Source organism: Anarhichas minor, unplaced genomic scaffold (genome assembly GCF_050575085.1).
Source record: "Anarhichas minor isolate MPS153535 unplaced genomic scaffold, ASM5057508v1 ptg000004l, whole genome shotgun sequence".
NCBI lineage: Eukaryota > Metazoa > Chordata > Actinopteri > Perciformes > Anarhichadidae > Anarhichas > Anarhichas minor.
In genome coordinates, this window is record NW_027466450.1 from 13,890,937 (window position 1) to 13,909,561 (window position 18,625).

Sequence of the window (18,625 nt, forward strand, 5' to 3'; positions counted from 1 at the left end):
GAAACGGGTAGGATCCAGTCTCAGAACTCATTGGTTATGGGCCTGATGGCGATTCAGCTTCTGGGGGTAACGTGCAGTATTTTGGGGGGGTTCCGGTGTAGCCAGCGGATATCCGGATAACAGATATCTGGGACTTCCTCCTCAATGTGCCGATCATTGTTTTCAGTTCAATTAGCAACATGAGGCCACAGAATGGAGTTGGAGTTGAGAGACTGGGCTGCACCTGCATGCATATGCAAATATCTGTTTAAAGAGATCAATAAAAAGCTAAATCGTCACCAGACATTAACCGATGGGTTCCTCCAAACCTGTACGCAACCAAAGCTCTCTCAAATGTGACAGGTCAATACTAATTGCAATACAAACCAAAATCTTGTCCCGTTGCCTACAAATTCTGAATTATTTTGATAGAGATTCGGTACAATATAACAAATATTGTGTCCAAATATTTACATTTTTTATTTAGTCTTTTTCCACAAAAGTATGCAGTCACAGAAAGGTTTTCAAACTCACCACATTATACAGTCTGCAGCACTGAGACCAAACCTAACCAGAAGCATTGACAGACAGTGTCATCACAACAGTGGTCTGAACGTTGTACAAGGTCATCTGTGTAGAGCTGTATTCATTTTTGGCAAGCTTTGGTAACAACTACTTCCATGGGACAAAAGAGATACAGGACACAGAGACAAAGAGTTGAGACATGAGTGGCTACAGTTTGATTGTTATATGGAAGGTAAGGCTGATATTTTTTTATCTAAAAAGAATAATCGACAGTTTATTCGTTAATCGCACAAACAACTCAGTCTACTTTCTCACTTGTTCTGGAGCTTTTAGTCTCATCGGCAGATTGAGCACGTCTCGGACTTCTCATCCACGTGGATGTAACTGAGCGTAAATGACAACTGAGCAAACTGACACTGCTGAGAAGACCATGAGATGAGGTCAAAAGCACCAGAAGAAGTGACTCAAGTGGACCTTGAGTTGAGTTTGTTTTGACAACAGATGTTCACAAAGTCGAGGATGAACTGTCCAGCTTGATACAATAACAGTTTAGTCAGAAAACAGTTAAGAATGTCCATCGTCATTTTCAAATCACTGGTTTTGTACGACCAACAGTTAATTATTAAATTGACAATGAATTTCTCAAATCTGAGAATTTGGAACCAGAGAATGTTTTAAATTCTATCAAGTTAGACTGTTAAACTATTCGATTAGTTGGCATGTTTTGGCATTAGTGGAGAGCTTGATTCAAACTTGGTGTGCAAGATTAATAAATTATTCAGTTTTTTTCGGTGCCAGGTCAAATACCGACTGACAGACGAATATTTGGATCTCTTGAAATAAGCAGGACCACGGTGAGAGAGACACAACCTGAAGTAGAGAAGAAAAAGTGACAAAATAAATAGAACAGATTTGACACGTGACAAGGCTACGGTAACGAGGATACGATATCTAAAAGTGTCTTTTTCTTTAAAAAGTGACTTTCTTGGCGTTCAATCCACAGTTCTTAACCAAAAGGTTCATAGTGTTGCTTTAAAAAATGCTGTGCCATAATAAGAGTACAAAAATACATAACTATGCAAGACAGGAACTATTAAAAGAGTCTTTGTGAATACTGCGAGCTCCATACAGCACTGTGTTGTTTGGCCGGCGGCAGAGACGTGGGGGAGGGGGCGGTCTAAAGGCAGCGCCGCAGGAACAAAACAACATACGACAGCAGTAGTGGCATTCAGAGTGAGCAAGACAGCTGATATGCAACATTTGAAACTGTGTGACTTTTCGAGTGCTCCAGAAGAGCGAGGTGGGACTGTGCGGGGGGGAACACCGGCAGGGTTAACATCACGAGTCATGATGGGGACAGTTCAGATGGCGTAGTCGTCCTGAGCGGCGGGGCTGAAGGCGGAGCTCCGCAGGGCGTCCAGGCAGTTGACGAGGATGAGCGTGCCGGTCAGATGCTTCCAGCGTTTGGTGATGGGGTTCTTCATCTTGTCTAAGCCCATGTGCAGCTCCTGGATCACGTCCCTGTAGCTGTCGCCGATCTGAGCGGCCCACGTGACCAGGAAGTCATACGCCGGCTTCCACATGGCCTGCAGACAGGAGAGAACAAAACATCCCGTGATCTGCTGATACACCGGCGCGTCTCAACACTGACAGAACTGATTGTGTCCGACAGCAGACTGATGTCGGCTGTCCTTTCCATGCCTGTTATACGGTTCAAATGGTTAAAAACATAAACTGATAAATACAACAATTTTCTCGCATCATTCGCGTCACCCGGCGTTAATTCGCATCTATTTGTGTCTTTGCGTCGACTTTGTGTGTAATCAAACCACGTTAAATGTTTGCTTTGCGTTGGGTGCTTTGCGTTGGGTGTGACCGCCATAAGACAACAGAAATCCCCTGTGAGACGGACGTACCTCGCTGTCCACCACCCCGTTCTTGTCGCGATGCGGCGCCTCATAAGCGTCCATCTGCTGGCGCGAAACCTTGACGAGCCTCTCGGCGAGCTCCCTCCAGCGTCCTGCCACCTCCACGGCCGTGGTCAGGAGGACAAAGTCCATGACCAGTCTGGCCACGAGACCCTGACAGTCCATCTTCAAAAGAGCCTGCAGTGAATGGAAATAAGAGGACTTTGTGAGTGAATAAATAACAGAGAAAAGTACAGCCTGAAATGCTGGAAGTGGAATCTGGAGCACTGTGGGGACTGAATTGTTAAGAAAAATCAGATATGAGCTCTGACTGGGAATCAGTCGACAGCGGGGTAAGAGAGAGGACAGCATTGAATTGTTAACAAGGAGTCTAGTGAAGATGGGAACTGAGCAGAAGTCAGTGAAGTTTTACTAAGACCAACCTCTACATAGAGACTAATAAATGAACATCTACAGGTTTCATTCCACTAACTTGATCCTCTGTTATTTTCCACAGCCTGCCTCTCCAATCCCCCTGCAAATCTCAGCTTTGTGCATTTTTCAAATGCTTTCTGGTGGAAATAGAAATAAGAGCCTCATGTTGCTTCCACAACAACACTCAGGATTTATGTCACATCTGAACCAGGGGGAGGAAAAAATGCCTGGTGACCAATGCTGATACAAGATTAAAGTCTAAAGCCCTTTCCAGCATCTCCTAAAGGCAACATACTGATGATTTAGCTGTGGTTTGTCCTGAGGATGGCGTTCAAGAAGCACCGGGGCCAGTAACGAACACTAATCGTCTAGCTTTCTTGCTCTGCACCAAAGTTTAGACAGCTCAGCAACATCTCCATCTTCAGGTCCCGCTGCTGTTGAGGCAAAGCAAAATGCAATGTGCCGACGTGGCTCCTGTTTGTTTGGCTCTAACTGGTCTGGACAGGAGCCCAGCTCCTCCCATCAGCCTCCGTAACCTGCCTGTCTCCATCAGTTATGCCCAGACTGCTGGTGTTAGTGGGAACAGAAAACACTGTGGAGACTCAAGTCTGCTCCTACAGCAGACAGAACCTGCAGCGCGCCACTGGGGATTTGCAAATACAAATGTCACACAAATGCAAATACAAAGTGAGTTTCCACTGACGGATACACACGTATGTATTCATGCAACACATTTGCAGACACACACACATGTCCATACAAATATAATGCATCCCCTAGGCCTTAAAAGTATTTGAACTCATATTCATGATTATGAGTCTAAAAACTAACAATGACGATATAAGTGCCAAAAACCCCGCAGATTAAATATATTTAACCAGATCAGGACCGCTTTCTAAAAATGGCCTCACTTTCCGAAAAAATCCAAACTTTTCATAATGTCCACACTTTCCACATTCTTCCTCGTGTCCTCGTTATCCAGGTCTAAAACCCATGGTCCTCACAAAGACAGAAGTACACACACACACACACACACACACACACACACACACAGAGCTGGCCTGACACACCGGGACGCAGCCTTTGAATTACAGACTCAACAGAGCGAAGGTGAATTTAAAGCTCCAGTTTGGGCTTCAGCTCCATGTGCAGGAATGTGTGGAACGGCAGGATATGAGAGGGGGGGGGGAGGGGGGAGGGGGTAAGGAATGCAGATGCCATGCTCCAGCAGCCTCTCTCAGTCTGAGAGGACACCAGAGGAGAGGAGGTCTGTGCCAATCAGACGCTGCCCGCTGTTCTTCGAGATCACTTAGCTGCCAAAATCACATTACTCAAGTTAAGTTCAGGGACACGTTTGTTGTTACTTTAACTCTTAGCGACCGACTGCGCTGGAATCACACAACACTTGTTTGTTTCTGGGTCTTTGTGGAAGTTGAGGGGAAGAGGCTGTCGGGGAGATAAACCCTTTGACGAGCACCTGTTTCCTCGCTGGATAACAACGACAGGAAATCCCTGCCGAAATAAAAGGGGATCACTTCCTGTCTTACTGCAGGTTTAAGTCTGTCACTGCACAGGAGTGCATTGGTAGCTGCTTGGTAACAATAGTATGCTTTGTTTATTTAGTACAAGTCAAGCAAACATTTTGATAAAGCATAAGATTGTGTCTGTAGTCATCCATAGTTTTTACAAATCACAACCTTTCTTACATCAGCTTAGTTTTAGTGGGGGGAACAATTTATGTGAGAAGATCGATTTCAAGGAGCCAGGAGACTGTTAGCTTAGCATAGCATAAGGCAGTTCATCAATAACAAAACAGTTTCTGATTTAAGAGCCGATCCATGATACCGAGGATCCTTCCTTTGAAGATCTGTATCCATCCATACTCACTTATTCCCTCCACCACCTCTTTCTTTTGTCTGAAAGGTTTTGATTGTGGAACTGAAATGAACCAGGTGTGATGTGTCCTGCCGAAGCCTGCTGCCCAAACTTTGTTGTAAAGTGTTCCTTTTAAGAGTTCATGGTGATTACTTTAACTTAGTGAAGGCATTTAAGTGTCAGACCTCTCCATTATAAGAAGACCTACTGTGAATTAAAGAGAGACTTGATCAATAACTCCTCCAACATCACTCCCTGGTGCCTTTCTTTTAGGGGTCTTAGCAGCCTATTAATTCCCTACAGATCCAATTTAATTGCTGGTCTATAGGAAACCTGATCCCTACGTGTAGTCCACCCCTAACTGACTGACTCACAACATTACACTTCATGTTTGGAAGTGTTTCACTATTTTTGTTGAGAAAGTGAATGAAACAAAAATGTGTGACTATCAAAATAGTTGCTCATTCATTTTCTGGAGGTGATTAATCAACTAATTGTTTCAGCTCTAAACTGAGCAAAACCCCTCAAGGTGCTAAAAGGGTTAAAACCCAAGAAACTCAGCTACTGTACTTGACCACTTACTGGGTTTTTGCAGAGCTCTCAAGTGCATCTCATGATCTTCATTAGCAGAGGGACTTTTTCTCTGGATCTTGAGATTAGTATGCTATTATACTAATATTCCCAAGGTCGAGAATGAACGATCACACTCGGGGCAATAGCTCGTAATTAATACTCCGCCTTATGAAAGCACAGTGTGTTGAATTTTTTATATGTAATGGAGTCCAGTTCAGAGCATAAAGAAGACATTTTGTGAAGCTGCACTTTGGTCTCTCCCCGATACGTCTCACTGGTGAGAAACATTCTGGCTGCTGTAAATCTTTGATGGCGTGTTGTTAAGTATTTATCACTGACCGTCGTGCCCTGCGAGTCTCCAGCCCAATTTTAAACTAATAATTGCACTGCAGTAGACGGAGCCGGGTGCACCGCCGTTCCAGCAATTCAAACAGCTTCTTTTCACCGCAACAATACGCCGAGACAGCGGAGAATTAAAAGCTGTGCTGGGTTTCATTTTAAATGTCAGCTGGTCTATGTGGACAAGTTATGGGACTCTGAGCGTGTGTGTGTGTGTGTGTGTGTGCTTTAGTTAAATGCCACAGAGTTTGTTTCACACATTAACCAATCAGCTCTCTGAAGCCCTGCAGCTCCCCCCCCCCCCCCCCCCGCTGCATAAATCATCTGCTTGTCAAAATGAGAAGAAAATTCCTGCAGACATATTTTCAGAGATAACGTTGACGGTGGAAACCAAGCGGGCGCTTCAATCATGTCAGTCGCTGCACACCAAAACACACACACACACACACACACACACACACGCAGTCCCTCCCTGCTTTCACATCCGAAGAAAACTGCAAAACTAAACCCTTGGTACACGCAACAGTGAGCTTTTTGATAAATGATTTGTTTCTTCCGTCATCTTGTTTCAGGTTTTCCTCTCAGCTACAAAACTGACACTCAATCTCTCCACTTCAATCTCCTCTTTATTATTTTTCTATCCCATCTTCATTTTCCATCTGACTTCCTCCACGTTTCCCATTTACAGCCTCTACACTCCATCTTAGCCGTGCTGTGGCTTTGCAATTTCATTCCTTTTGCAATTTCAAACCTGCGTTCTCATCTCTTTACCTTTTCTTTTTTTTTGCAAACAAACCTCCACCTCCGAACCAAAACCTGGGGATGCTGGGAGAGATTAAAGACTGTGGGTGCTGGTTTTGGGCATTTTACCCACGAGTGAACTCCCTTTATTCTTCATAAAATGGCTCCGAAGTACAAACAAGGCCTTACTCTCCAGAGAGCGAGTGATCTGTTGTTCAGTTAATTACTCCAAAAGCAGCAGCTTGCCACACCCAGTCAGTGAAGGAGAGGAGAGGAGAGGAACGGAGGAAGGAGGCTGGAGATGGTGGAAAAACTCAAATCTAGATTTGTGTACGAGAATGGCGAGGCAGAGAGCCAATCACACACAGGGGGCCTGGTTGCTGCTCCAGTTTCCAGAGCCCTCCTCCAGGAATAGGATGTTATTATTATTCCCGGGCTCTAACCTGCCACACTGATCTCACCGCAAATAATTCAGGAGGGTCGGACGCTCGACTGCAGAGCCGAGCGAGAGCTTTGAAATGAAAATCCTCCTTTTAGCACCAAGACACAACAAAGGTTCCACCTCTGTGGGCTCATGCTGCAGGTTCTTATTAAATTGGCCTGTCGGTTCACTGTCTGTCGGCAGCAAGAGGAGGAGGGTTGCCCCTGGTTCTCCTTCTTCACTCACAGAATCTCAGGAGGAAGTCAAACAGATGGAGCAAGAGAGAAGCTCACGTTCAGTTATATTCTTGTCAAGTAAGGACAGAAAGTCTTAAATAAGTGAAAACGGTGCACATTTTTTTTCAGCGTCTGTTCCATTAACAACAGTGAAAACACAAAGAAAACACACAATAAAGAGAAAGAGAAATGTGTTATATTACTGTTGCTGTCAGTTTTCAGTCTCAGTAGTGTCTCGGTCAGTCGGTCCACCTCTTGGATGGATTGCTATGAAATAAGATTCAGACGTTCGTGTTCTCTCATCAAATAGCTGTTGAGAAATTTCACTCAAAACCACAACCGTCAATGCCAGGGTGGCACTGGAGGAAAAGTCTTTCTGAGCCGATAGTCGGTCGGTTACAGCAGGACAGGAGCAGACAGAGAAAGAGAGAGATATGGGGCGGATTACTTTTTGTTCTGCACGTAAGATTCCTGTGTAAATCCCAAAAGATGTATCTGCTGCAGCTTAAGACAGAGAGAGGGAGTGAGGACCTGTGCAGGCCGGCCCAGTGACGCTCGTCTCACAAGGCTTTGTAGACATCTGTTAATTTCATCGCAGTATTTTTATTTTTTTGAAGTGAAGAAGAGAACCAGCACCATGTGTCAACTGCCCTGAAATCACATCTCTGATCTCCCAAAGTCTGGACACTCATTGTTTTCTAAGAGATATTTCACCGTCATGTTGATTATGTTGTTTTTTTATGTCACAGCCATCTCATGTCTTATATTAAGTTGTTTAATCTTTATTCAAACCTGCAATGACCACTTGTTTTCAGCAGGCTGTGAACACAACACTGACATATCATCAGCTCTACAGCCGATATGTTGAACTTGTGAGCAATCAGTTGCTTAATTCTACATCCAGCTGCTACAGAGCAGCATGAATCAGTACGAGAGTGTTTGTGTCCAATATTCACCCTCTTCTAGCTCGGTTTTGTTTCTACCAGCTCCTGAGGGAAATCTCTGTCTCTTCAGCTGCTAAATGCTCCACTTTGTTCACCAGATAGTCTTAAACTGTGTCTGTGTGCTGTTCACTGCTGGTCTTGTACTGTGGGTTTTTACAGCTTCTTCTCTGAAGTGACGCTATGAGAGCCCTGAGAGTGCTGAAGTCAAAATGTTAGTATCCAATTCATGTATACAGCACATTTGAAAACAACACATGTTGACCAAAGTGCTGTAGAGACCAGAGAGTGAATCAGAACAGAACAGCTACGGCCTGCAGAACCCAAACCACGGGTTAAGACACTGTAACGCTCCCTAGAGCTGCGTGGGACTGCAGAGATGGCCGATCATTTTCTGTGAGTTTGACAGCTTTCACATTACAAAGAGTCATTTGATCCATTAGAAATATTTCCTACAGTCGCAGCCATTAATCTGGGAAGATGAATTAAGCGTCTCTTCTTCAAAGGTGTCCTGACGGAGAAAGGCAGCCGACCCACATCATAAAACAACTTGTGCTAAAAGTCAATCAGAATCGAGCACAAATGCCAGAGTGAAACTATGGATTGGATTTCTAATACAATCATGTTGAGGATTTCATCCAGAAACAACCTAAGCTTTCTAAATCCAAAAAAATAACTCAAACCAATCGCAATCAATAACTTAATGAGACTGAAGCTGCAATTATGCTTCTGCTGAGATACAAGTTAACGTCTTTGTGAGCAGGAGAACGGTGGTAATTTTGACATTTTGACATGTTCAATATAAATAAACTTTGAATAAACAAAAAAAAAAAGCACTCTGTACGGCAGTGGGAGCGAGGCTTCAGGGCTCTGCTGACTAGTCTAAACAAGGTTTAGTGCGGATTTGCATGTCGAGCGAGCTGATTGGTTGATCCGCCATCAAACAGTAAGTGATCTTCTAACAGAGCGTGAGAAACTAAACCCCTCTTTAAAGTTACTACAAGGAACTTTTAACTGGTTATGAAACAGTCAAAATATTACTGATGCCTCTTTATGACCCTCATAACGAAATGAAACCATCAGTGAGAATATTTGATTATTTCTGTGTAGTTGTTCCTAATGCTGGTTGTGGTCCGGAGGATCTTTCATGTGGTCCAGGACTATGTGTACACCGACTTCAGTGGGAACTGAGGTCTGAGGGTGTGGGTGGGAGAGAGATGTCTGTATCTGTGTATTTGTAGTGTGAGTTATGTTATGTAAGGCTGTTTTTGGTGGTTTGCTAAACATGACACTTCTTCCAAGTGGACACCTACCTTATAATTCCAATCTGTACGAATACATTAAAAAAAGACTGTCCAGCAACACCCATATACACTCACCTAAGTGCAGCCTGGAGAAGCAGAGCAGCAGTTTCTGCAGCAGTGATTTGAATTCACAAAGAGACCAAATGTAGCATCTTTAGATCTAACTGCAGATGCGTTCATGCAGGAGTATATGAACAAACACAGTTCTGTGTTCAGCCACATGAGAAAACTACTGCTTCAGTGAAATGCACCTGAATTATTAATCACCTATTATTTATGATGGGAATAATCAATCAAATGAATTGCGTAAAATGTCCACGTGTAGTGCAGCCGTACGCTGACATTTAACAGAAATCATTTTCATTATCCAACACAGTTAACTGCCAGTGTGACAGTTAACTGTGAATGGTCATCTGTGCAGAGGGGGTCTGGGTCAAGGAGGATTATGGGAAGTCGTACCGACTGCAGGCGCCTGCCGGTCCACAACTGGAGCTTCTGTTTAGTTTCTGAACAATGAGACAGGAAGCATCTGCAGGCCTGACATCCAATAGACACAACCTGGATCCTTTCCATCACCCGCTGACAACAACAACACAACGAGGCTGATTCATATGTGATGGTGGCTTCATTCACATAGATATTATAAACTGTGAACATCCAGAAACGAATAAAGAAAATCAATTCCCAGTCTGCTTCAGTCCATGCTGCACTGTTCTGAATTCTTCTGTACACACGTCAGCCTTAAGACTTATACTACTAGACTAGAAAACACAAAGATCCAAATTCTCCTATCCACATCTGTGGGACCATCAGAGCAGCATCGTGATGATGGCCTCAGAAAAGCCAAATACATTAGTCCAACCTTCCAAAATCCTAAAAATGTGTGAATTTAAATGGCATAAATAGATGTAACAGTTGTTGATGTACTGTGGGTACAGTACTTTAAAAATCTAAAATAAGAATAATTCTAAAAGCACAACCATGCAGTGTTATAAAATTGTTTGTCTTCTTCTGTTTGAAATAATAACTGTGAAAGGCACGGAGCCATCAGGCAGGCAGCCCAGAGACACACGATGATACATCTCAAGCTGTGCTGCTGAGATCCCCGCTGGGGCCTCGGGCTTGTCACTGCTTGCTGCTAGTAACCTGTTGGTTTCCTGTGAACTAGTAATTATCATTTGCAAACATAATTAATAACTCTGGGTTCCATCAAAATGTAACATCCAAAGCTGGAAAAACCCCACAGTTCACCTCTCTGTCTCTCCGGCTTATCGGACACATCTTTTGATATATTCAACAAGCTAATATCTGTCGCTCCACACAAATGTACAGGCGACACCGACCAGCCTGAGAAGCAGGATACAGAACCGATGGAAATGAAAAATCTATATTTGTAACAAATACACTGTATGTGAGTACATGCGCAACAATCAAAGCAGTCCACAATGGATTCAGACATTCGAGCACAAAGAAAGCGACCACATTGCTTTTGATTTGGCTTTCTTTCTTCTAAAAATAGACTTCTGTCCATGTCAAATGACACACAGGCAAATCACAGGACATTTTATTCTGTGACATAGAAAATTGGCAAGAGGAGAGGAGGATGAGGAATTCATCTGACAGTCTTTAGACTCGCTGTACTCGGAGGCCCACACACACGCAACAAAATCCACAAAAAACAAACATCAGATGTTTGCACATGGAACAAACAGCATATTTGTGTCGGTTAAACAAAGAGTCCTCGCAATCTCAAATTTGCTGCATTGCTGCATGCTTTGTCCCCACAGTAACCAGTAGTTTAGGTGTAATCCTGACAGAAGAAAACCAAAAAACAGACCTATATTCAGAAACGAATTGTACAGAACTCCCTCAAAGGCCATATTTTCAGCCACCACCTTTTATTATGTTCTTTTCCATACTGCAGTTTCTCTGTCTATAAATGGTTCTAACTAGTGTTTACAACCTCGCGTAAATTACAGTGTATCTGCTCTGTGTTCCTTCAGCTGCAGTACGTCCATGACCTCTGACAGTGACTCTCTGTAGGATTATATACTGATGGAGAAACTACGTCCAGGAACAGTGATATAAAGGCAACGGGGAAGCTGGATTCCACTCAACCAAAGTGTTGTAGTATTTCAACCAAGCAGACACATAAAATAAAAAAAATGAAAATGATAAGGTTTATGTAGCATTAAGCCATAGGCATAAATCAGACAAGATATGATGAGGGAGTTCAGTGCGTATAGACATCTCAGGATGAAAATCGCTACCCGTACTGCCTGAAGCGACAGTGAAAATCCACATTTCCATGACAGAAGATGCATAACAAAGTGACTGAGAGAGTTGGTTGTTGTACACTTGCAGCTAACACAGCTCAGCACTTTGTCCACTTTAAAGAAAAGCTGAATATACTAATAAAAAAAAAAGCATGAGGCATGAACAGGCCTCTTCATCTGCTGCAGACACATCTGTTCTTTTATTAGAAAGCAAAAGCCCAACTAATGTCTGAGTTGGCTGAAAAATAACTGATATTTGAAGAGTTTTTACCAAGTTGGGTGTAGGGTTTAACATTTAATTTAATACATGTATAGCTTTGTCTTCATTTGTTACATTTTGTTTAACAAAGTTAGAAAGGCGAAAGAGAGTTTGATCGGTGAATCCCTAGTTAAAGCAGAACACTTTGAGGAAAAACCAATACTCTGTGTTTTAAAGATATTCTGTACCAGAGCACAGCATTTTGTACTTCAAACACAAGAGTATGGGTCTGTTTCTTGAAGTTGTTTCATTCGTCCCCGACCCGGCCCCGAGGGCTTTGATTCATATGCACATAAAGATAGAAAATTAAAGTAGCCTGAGTGATCAATTCGATTTATAAGATCAGCATACTATACACACACAGTTGCAAAGTTGAGTTACAAAGTATTCTGTTGCACGCCACAGCTCCTCAGGTTCCGATTAGACGTTGATGCCTACACAGCAGTTATCGACTGCACTCCCAGCAGAATTAACAGACTGGACCACAGCCTAAAGCCAAAAGCCTAAAGCAGCTGTGGGTAGATAACAAGAGAAAGGAAGAATTGTTCTCTGAGAGAGAAATCCCCAACCAGGAGGATACAGACAGAAATACATGACTATTGAATTTGACGCATGAGAAACAAAAGACTCAACTGAGACTCAAGGAACAACAGGAAAGGAGAATTTGCATTTTCTCAAATCAATGACTCGGAGAAAATGCTTAGTCACTGCAACAGAGGAAGATGCCAAGGTTGTAACTTACCGTCAGGAGTTCTTTCTGGAAGGACTTTCGCTCTTTGCTCTCTGCATTGTTGCAGTCCTCCTTCAGCCTCTCCAGCACCGATGCGACCCTCTCCGGTTCGCTGTCCAGCTCTGCACGGCAGAAATGGGTCAAGGGCAGGTTGACGTATCCGAGGGCATCCGCGAACGCTCGCCAGCTGCCGATGTTCTCCATCAGTATAGTTCTTACGGAGGCGTAGATGTACGTGAGGAATTTGCAGGGCTTCAGTATCTGCTCCAGTAACAATGAAGTCGTAAGGTCGGGCCCGCTGAAGTAAATGGGCTTAACCTTGCCAACCACCAGCACATTCTTTGCATGAACAAATCCCATTTTGCCCTGATAATATCCAATGTACCACTCTTTTGTCCACAGCTGACCCTTCAGCCTGATCTTCTCCTCACTCAACAGAGCTACAAAGTCTCCTTTTTTGTACTCGAGCAAGTACAGATTTTTCGTCTGTCGAATGACAGTTTTGATTAATTTTCCGAACTTCAGGTTATTTATTCTCCGGTCCTGAAAAACAGGGTACTTGGTGGCGATTGCGAGAGGAGACAAGACTATCTTGCCCACTTCCTTCTTCTTCAGGAAGCGCCTTTGCACCGATGTCTTTGGGCCTGTTTTGGGTGGCGGTGTTGGTGTCTGGACACAAAACTGAGCCAGTATACAATCTTGGTCGTCTTTGACCTGGATCCTTATGGTGAAATCAGAAACATCATCCGTGTTGCGCGATGCAATGATGTAGACAATCCTGCTGACCTTGCCTAGTTTAACCTGGAAGCCCCGGACCACTCTGGCCTGGTCACTAGCCTTTACCTCATAGTTGGCCATGTTGGAGTAAACTCCAACGCGGAGGTCCTGGGGTTTGGACAGGACAAACTGGTGTTTACCCCAGAGCTGCAGCACTACTGATGGAGCAGACTGTGCCTGTTTGCCTACCTCACTCACCAATAATGTCTTTGGGGCACAGTCGTGGCCAAACATAGCCACGACTGTCTTGAAGGACGGGTGAATATGTTTAGGACCATATACTCCTAAGGTGATCTTTTTAACCACATGCTCCCAAACTGTGGAGTCTGGAGATAAGGACTGGGACTGGGACTGAGCCACAACACACACGTACATGCATGGTTCCAGGTTATCCAGACACACCTGGACTGTGTCCCCATACATGTACGCCTGAGGAATGGGGGTGTAAGGTCCTTCTTTACAATCACTCCTGACACACAAGACTTCTGTCATCTCCCTGCTCTCCATTTTCACCACGACAGACACTTTCATGTCCAGGGTTATGAAGGTTTTGGTCTCCATGTTGCTGAGTTTGATCTCCACCACAGGGCTGACGGTGGTGCAGCGGTCGTTGTTCAGCTCTAGCGGGGGGTCGAGCAGAGCTTTGATCGAGATCTGCTGGGTGTCCCCTGGGGCCACGTGGCCTTCGGGTATGTGGATACTGATGTTGGTGTCAGGAAGCTGGACAGCCCCCCCTGAGCTGTCCAGCCGACAGACAATGTTGGTCTCCACCGGCTGCGTCTGACCCCACCCTGGATTCTGACCCAGCGAGTCCAAGTCATGGCAGGACCTGGCAAGCTTGCGGTGGCTGAGCCACGCTGTTCGGAAGTCCTCCCTGCTCTGGAACTGCTCTGGCGCCGGTGCTTTCAGGCCCCCGAAGAAACTAGAGGAGGCCTGAGGGGCGTCAGACTGAGCCTGCAGAATAGACAGCTCAGACAGACTGTAGGACCGTTTGCTTCGAAAAAACGGGTTGTCCCTGCGCAACGTTTGCCCCACCCCAACAGTGGGACTAAGAGGGTTAAAAACACCAATGCCAAAACCATTGACGGCAGTGCTGCTGGTAGAGTTGGGCACTGATGTAGTGAGCGTATCAAACAGAAGGAGATCAACTGATTTCTCATTACTGTTCTGATCAAGTGAGCTCGGAGGACCCTTGTTTAGGAAAGGGTTTGTAGAGGTAGGGGTTGTTGCAAAAGGATTTCCGTTTTGGAAGAGGGTTGGTTTCAGAATGACCCCTGCCCACTCTCCTAGAAGGTCCATTTCTTTGGCTGCCTCTTCGCTACAGTCTCCCACAGTGTCAATCATCCCGCTGTCGCTGAAGGACGAGTCTCTGAAGTTGATGGGCTCCACATAAGCTGCAGGGATGTAACCCATCTCTGTGTTGTTGTGGGCGTACCACCACTCTCCTCCTGACGAGTCCAGAACGTAGAGGCGGTCCCCTTTGGAGAACTTCAGGGTGGTGAAGCTGGATGGGCAATAGTCCTTAATGGCAACGACTTCCCTGGCAGCACCAAAGGAGGCAGTAGCATCCAGTCGTAAGACACTGGGAGAAGGCACTGAAAAAAAACAACAACAGTCAAGTGGCCACAAGGCCTTGAGTTTAATACGAGTAGCAATGTGTGGGTTGTGGGTGTGGTTGCATTTAGTTGGTTCATTTTACTGTCCCTGGATCTGATCCATGAGGTGAGGGGGCGTAACGGCATACACTGCTGTCTACCGCAGTGTCTTTTTTAACTTATTTAGAAAGATATTTATTTCCTGCACAAATATTAAATGGACAAAAACATGGTCGGAACAAATATTTCTAAGGCCTACATGTGCAAAACAGTTATAATAAGAATAGCAAAATAAATGCACCGCTTGCAAGGATGTCAACATTATGCATCTTTTAAAAAAACACAGGTCATCCCATGCAGCGATGGACTGTCACTACCAGATGCTTCAACTAAGTAGAGCACAGATGTGCGCTTAGTCTGTTTCAGCTCAGTCGGGGGAGAAACTGAAAGTCTGCTCACTAATTCTTCTGCTCCTGCCGTTTGTGTTTCTTGAAGGGACAGATAGAACAAAGTACAATCTACTTACTGTTCACCTCTCTAATCAGACACGGCTCAATGGCTCTTCAACAAACACAAACAAAGACGGCAGAGTCTTTTCTCAGTTTGTCCCTGCCAGCCATCTACAGATTTAACAGTCAATGTCACTATTTTGACTGACATTTTATGAACATTGTAGTAAATAGATTCCTGTGCTTTGGACATGTTCCACATCATACAATAACTCTGTTTCAATCAATGTAACCTCCAGTTGGAATGTCATTACTCTACTCCTCTTCCTGTTAATTGCACAGCTGACCTTTGACATCATTGAGACTGGCTTCTGACACTTCACTGAGATCGATGAGCGTCCCCTCGGACTTGCAGCGTGGGAGAGAGGTGATGTTGGTGGTGGTGGCTCTGATTCGATGGGCGGCCATGTTCGGAGCTGTCACTGTGCCGCAACCGGTGTGTTCGGGCCACTCTAATGTGTTGATAAATTTGGTGCTGGCCACGTTGGATGTCAACAGCCTCCCATGATCTCTGAAAGACACAGAAAATATATCGGATTATGTAACATAAAAAAGGAAAATCTGCCTTTTAAGTTTTTCTTTGCTTGATATTTATTCAGTTTTCCGTGTGAAACATCCAGACTCTCCGTCTTCTCGTCTTTTGAAATTTGTCTTGTTGATGTTGATCATGCTCATCAGGCTCTCTTTTAATTCAGAATGTTTCTTTCAGTTTTCGGCTCATGAGCTTTCAGTACGCTAGAAATCAACATGAAATAAGCAGTAAACGCCAGTGCAAAGCAGATGTGCATAAATATGTGTGTGATTGAAGTCTTCTAAATAACTTTGATCCTCCAGCCTCCTCTCTCGGGAGTTTGGATCTCCGTGTACAGAAACGGACCAACAGGAGAGTTAGAAAATCAATAGAAATAGAATTACAAATTATCTCGACTGGCTCACTCCTAAATGCAGACGTCTGATAAATGTTCATATATCAGATTATTTATTTATAGCGATTAAGCTCTTACTGATACTTGATTTCTATGATCATATAGCACACTGATGAGTGAAAATTTATATTTCAAAGTCTTCAATTAATTCCATTTCAATCAGTTTTCATACTCAATAGGAAAAACTGTCTGCCAGATATGATAACAACATTAAATTTTTCGGCATGTCTTAAATTGCGGTTCTAGAGGCCAGGTGACCTTCAGACTACGCCAAGGGAAAGCTGGTGAACTACTGTGGCTGGCAGAATAACTGCTTACAATAACTGCTTACACTTATCAGTAAAAATGAGTTATTGAAGAAGGAAAAACAAGTTCACAGAGTTTATTTAAAGGACATATTTGTACCAGTGACTCCCCTCTCCTAACTGTCTGCGAAGCATTCCTCTTTTGTGCAGCGGTTCATACTCGGACAGAGGAGACTAAATGAAGGTCAATGCTGCTACTCAACAGCACAAGCTCACGAGCCAAACGTTGAACTTGATGCAGAAAGAACGCCCAGGTTTGCTGTATTAAATAGTGTTGTGAAAATGTTTAGCTGCTCTAGATGTCCCACGGTAAGCCTGCTCTGTTCTTTGCGATTCCAGTCATCCTCCATAGAAACATCAGAATCATTTTAGTTTTCAGTTAGCACACACAGATATGTAGCACATTTCTGGAGATTGCAGAGGGAGAAATCAAACCCTGAAGAGGATCGAAGAGAAAGAAGTGAAACGCTCACTTCAAACCTTCATGCCAGTGGTTTTGTGTCTGGTCTTCCATTCTCTTTTAAACGGCATTATACACAAATATTAAAAACCACTGTTTAACAAAGTAAACACGATAAATGAAATAAAAAAAGAAAGGGCTGCAAACAGCAGATGTGGGTCAGTGGAACACGGTGGTTTGAGAGACACCAGGCTTTTTACTTCAATCCATAATTCATGACAGTGTCAGCTCGGGGACGACGGAGAGGACGATGCTGATGATAGTTTACTGCCGGCACACATCTACAGCACGAGACTAAAAACTGGAACAGTTCTGCCAAACTGTGTCAACAAGGGCCACAACTGCTCCAATCAATTAACATTATTTTACCGTTTTATATCGCACAATATCTTGGTGTTAATATCTTGGTCAGTCTGTAAAAACCTGCGATGAAATCTGCGTCACCAACATTACATCTACAATCATCTTTCATTGGACACATACAGGAAATGTTGGAGGGGTAATCCAGTTGTTGGATTTGTTTTGCCAGTTCATAAATGCACTAATGTCATTTATTTTGTTAATGTTGACTCGTCATATTAGGAGAAGCACAGGTGTTACAGTGCTAATCGCATTAACAGTGGCTCCGTTGTATTTTAATGAGTGAGGTGACGGTGAGTCAGCGTGAACAACACCAGGACCGTAAAACTGAGGCAGATAATTTGAATTCAATCATCATTCATTCTTTTATTTACACCTGTGTTGTGTCAAAACATCTCTGGTGAAAGAGTGATTTTGTCTTGTGATATGATCTTATCATGTTATCTTTTCACAATGTTCTATTGAACCAGTTTGTTCCAACATCTAAAAGACAACTTTTCTGTTGCAGTCACATCACAGTTAGCTAGTACTGGTGTTTCTGCTGCTACATATGACACATTCAGAGGCTGGCTGAGATACAAACAAGCCATCAAGCTGCTGCTCTGCTCTGTGTTCTGCTTTAAGAGTTTGTGTTCAGCAGCAAAACAAGAAGTCACCGTGTAACAACTTTCCACTGACATTTAGGTCTTCAGAGGAAGTATTCTGCTGGGCTTTAAAAACCGTTAGTAGCCGATTCACTGATGCTGAATTATTATTTTGATGCATAAAGCCTGCAGGGTCAGCTACTTTGCAGTTTGTGACTCTGCATAAACCTTACAGCTGCATCACAGCCTGCTGCATCAACCATCAATGGACCTCATGCAAGAACCTTTTCGCATTCTTATCTTAACTTTTCTGAACGGTGGGCTCACAAGAGTGTGAAACATTCAGATAACGGTGACAATGACCAGCGTAAACATGATGGATGCCACCTGAACGTATGTTTGACGATGTTTGGGTGGAACCTATATGTCTTATATTGAAGTCAAACAGGATAATGTCAACACCATTTAGATGAAGTGCAGTTTAAATAGGGTTTTCAAACTCTATTTGGTGTTTTTGCTTCATAAATTCCTTAAACGATGAATCAATCAATGGTGATTCCACCAATTA

At 43.7% G+C, this 18,625-nt stretch overlaps 1 protein-coding gene across 1 annotated transcript; it reads right to left on the minus strand.

Annotated features, from left to right (window-relative positions):
* Positions 1-471: 471 nt before the first annotated feature.
* LOC142964132 (SH3 domain-binding protein 4) lies at positions 472-15,922 on the minus strand. The gene is made up of 4 exons (XM_076104305.1): positions 15,710-15,922; positions 12,554-14,913; positions 2,421-2,609; positions 472-2,090 (listed from the first exon to the last, which is right to left on the minus strand). The coding sequence occupies exons 1-4, from the start codon at positions 15,828-15,830 to the stop codon at positions 1,866-1,868; spliced, it is 2,895 nt and encodes a 964-aa protein (XP_075960420.1). The 5' UTR covers positions 15,831-15,922; the 3' UTR covers positions 472-1,865.
* Positions 15,923-18,625: the final 2,703 nt, after the last annotated feature.

What these genes read in the sequence shown, in the direction of transcription:
- LOC142964132 (XM_076104305.1), bottom strand. Translation starts at nt 15,830, where the DNA reads ATGGCCGCCCATCGAATCAGAGCCACCACCACCAACATCACCTCTCTC. An exon ending in TCCAGAAAGAACTCCTGACG is followed by an intron (nt 2,610 to 12,553) that starts GTAAGTTACAAC and finishes CATTCACTGCAG; the next exon opens with GCTCTTTTGAAGATGGACTG. An exon ending in ACGGGGTGGTGGACAGCGAG is followed by an intron (nt 2,091 to 2,420) that starts GTACGTCCGTCT and finishes TCCTGTCTGCAG; the next exon opens with GCCATGTGGAAGCCGGCGTA.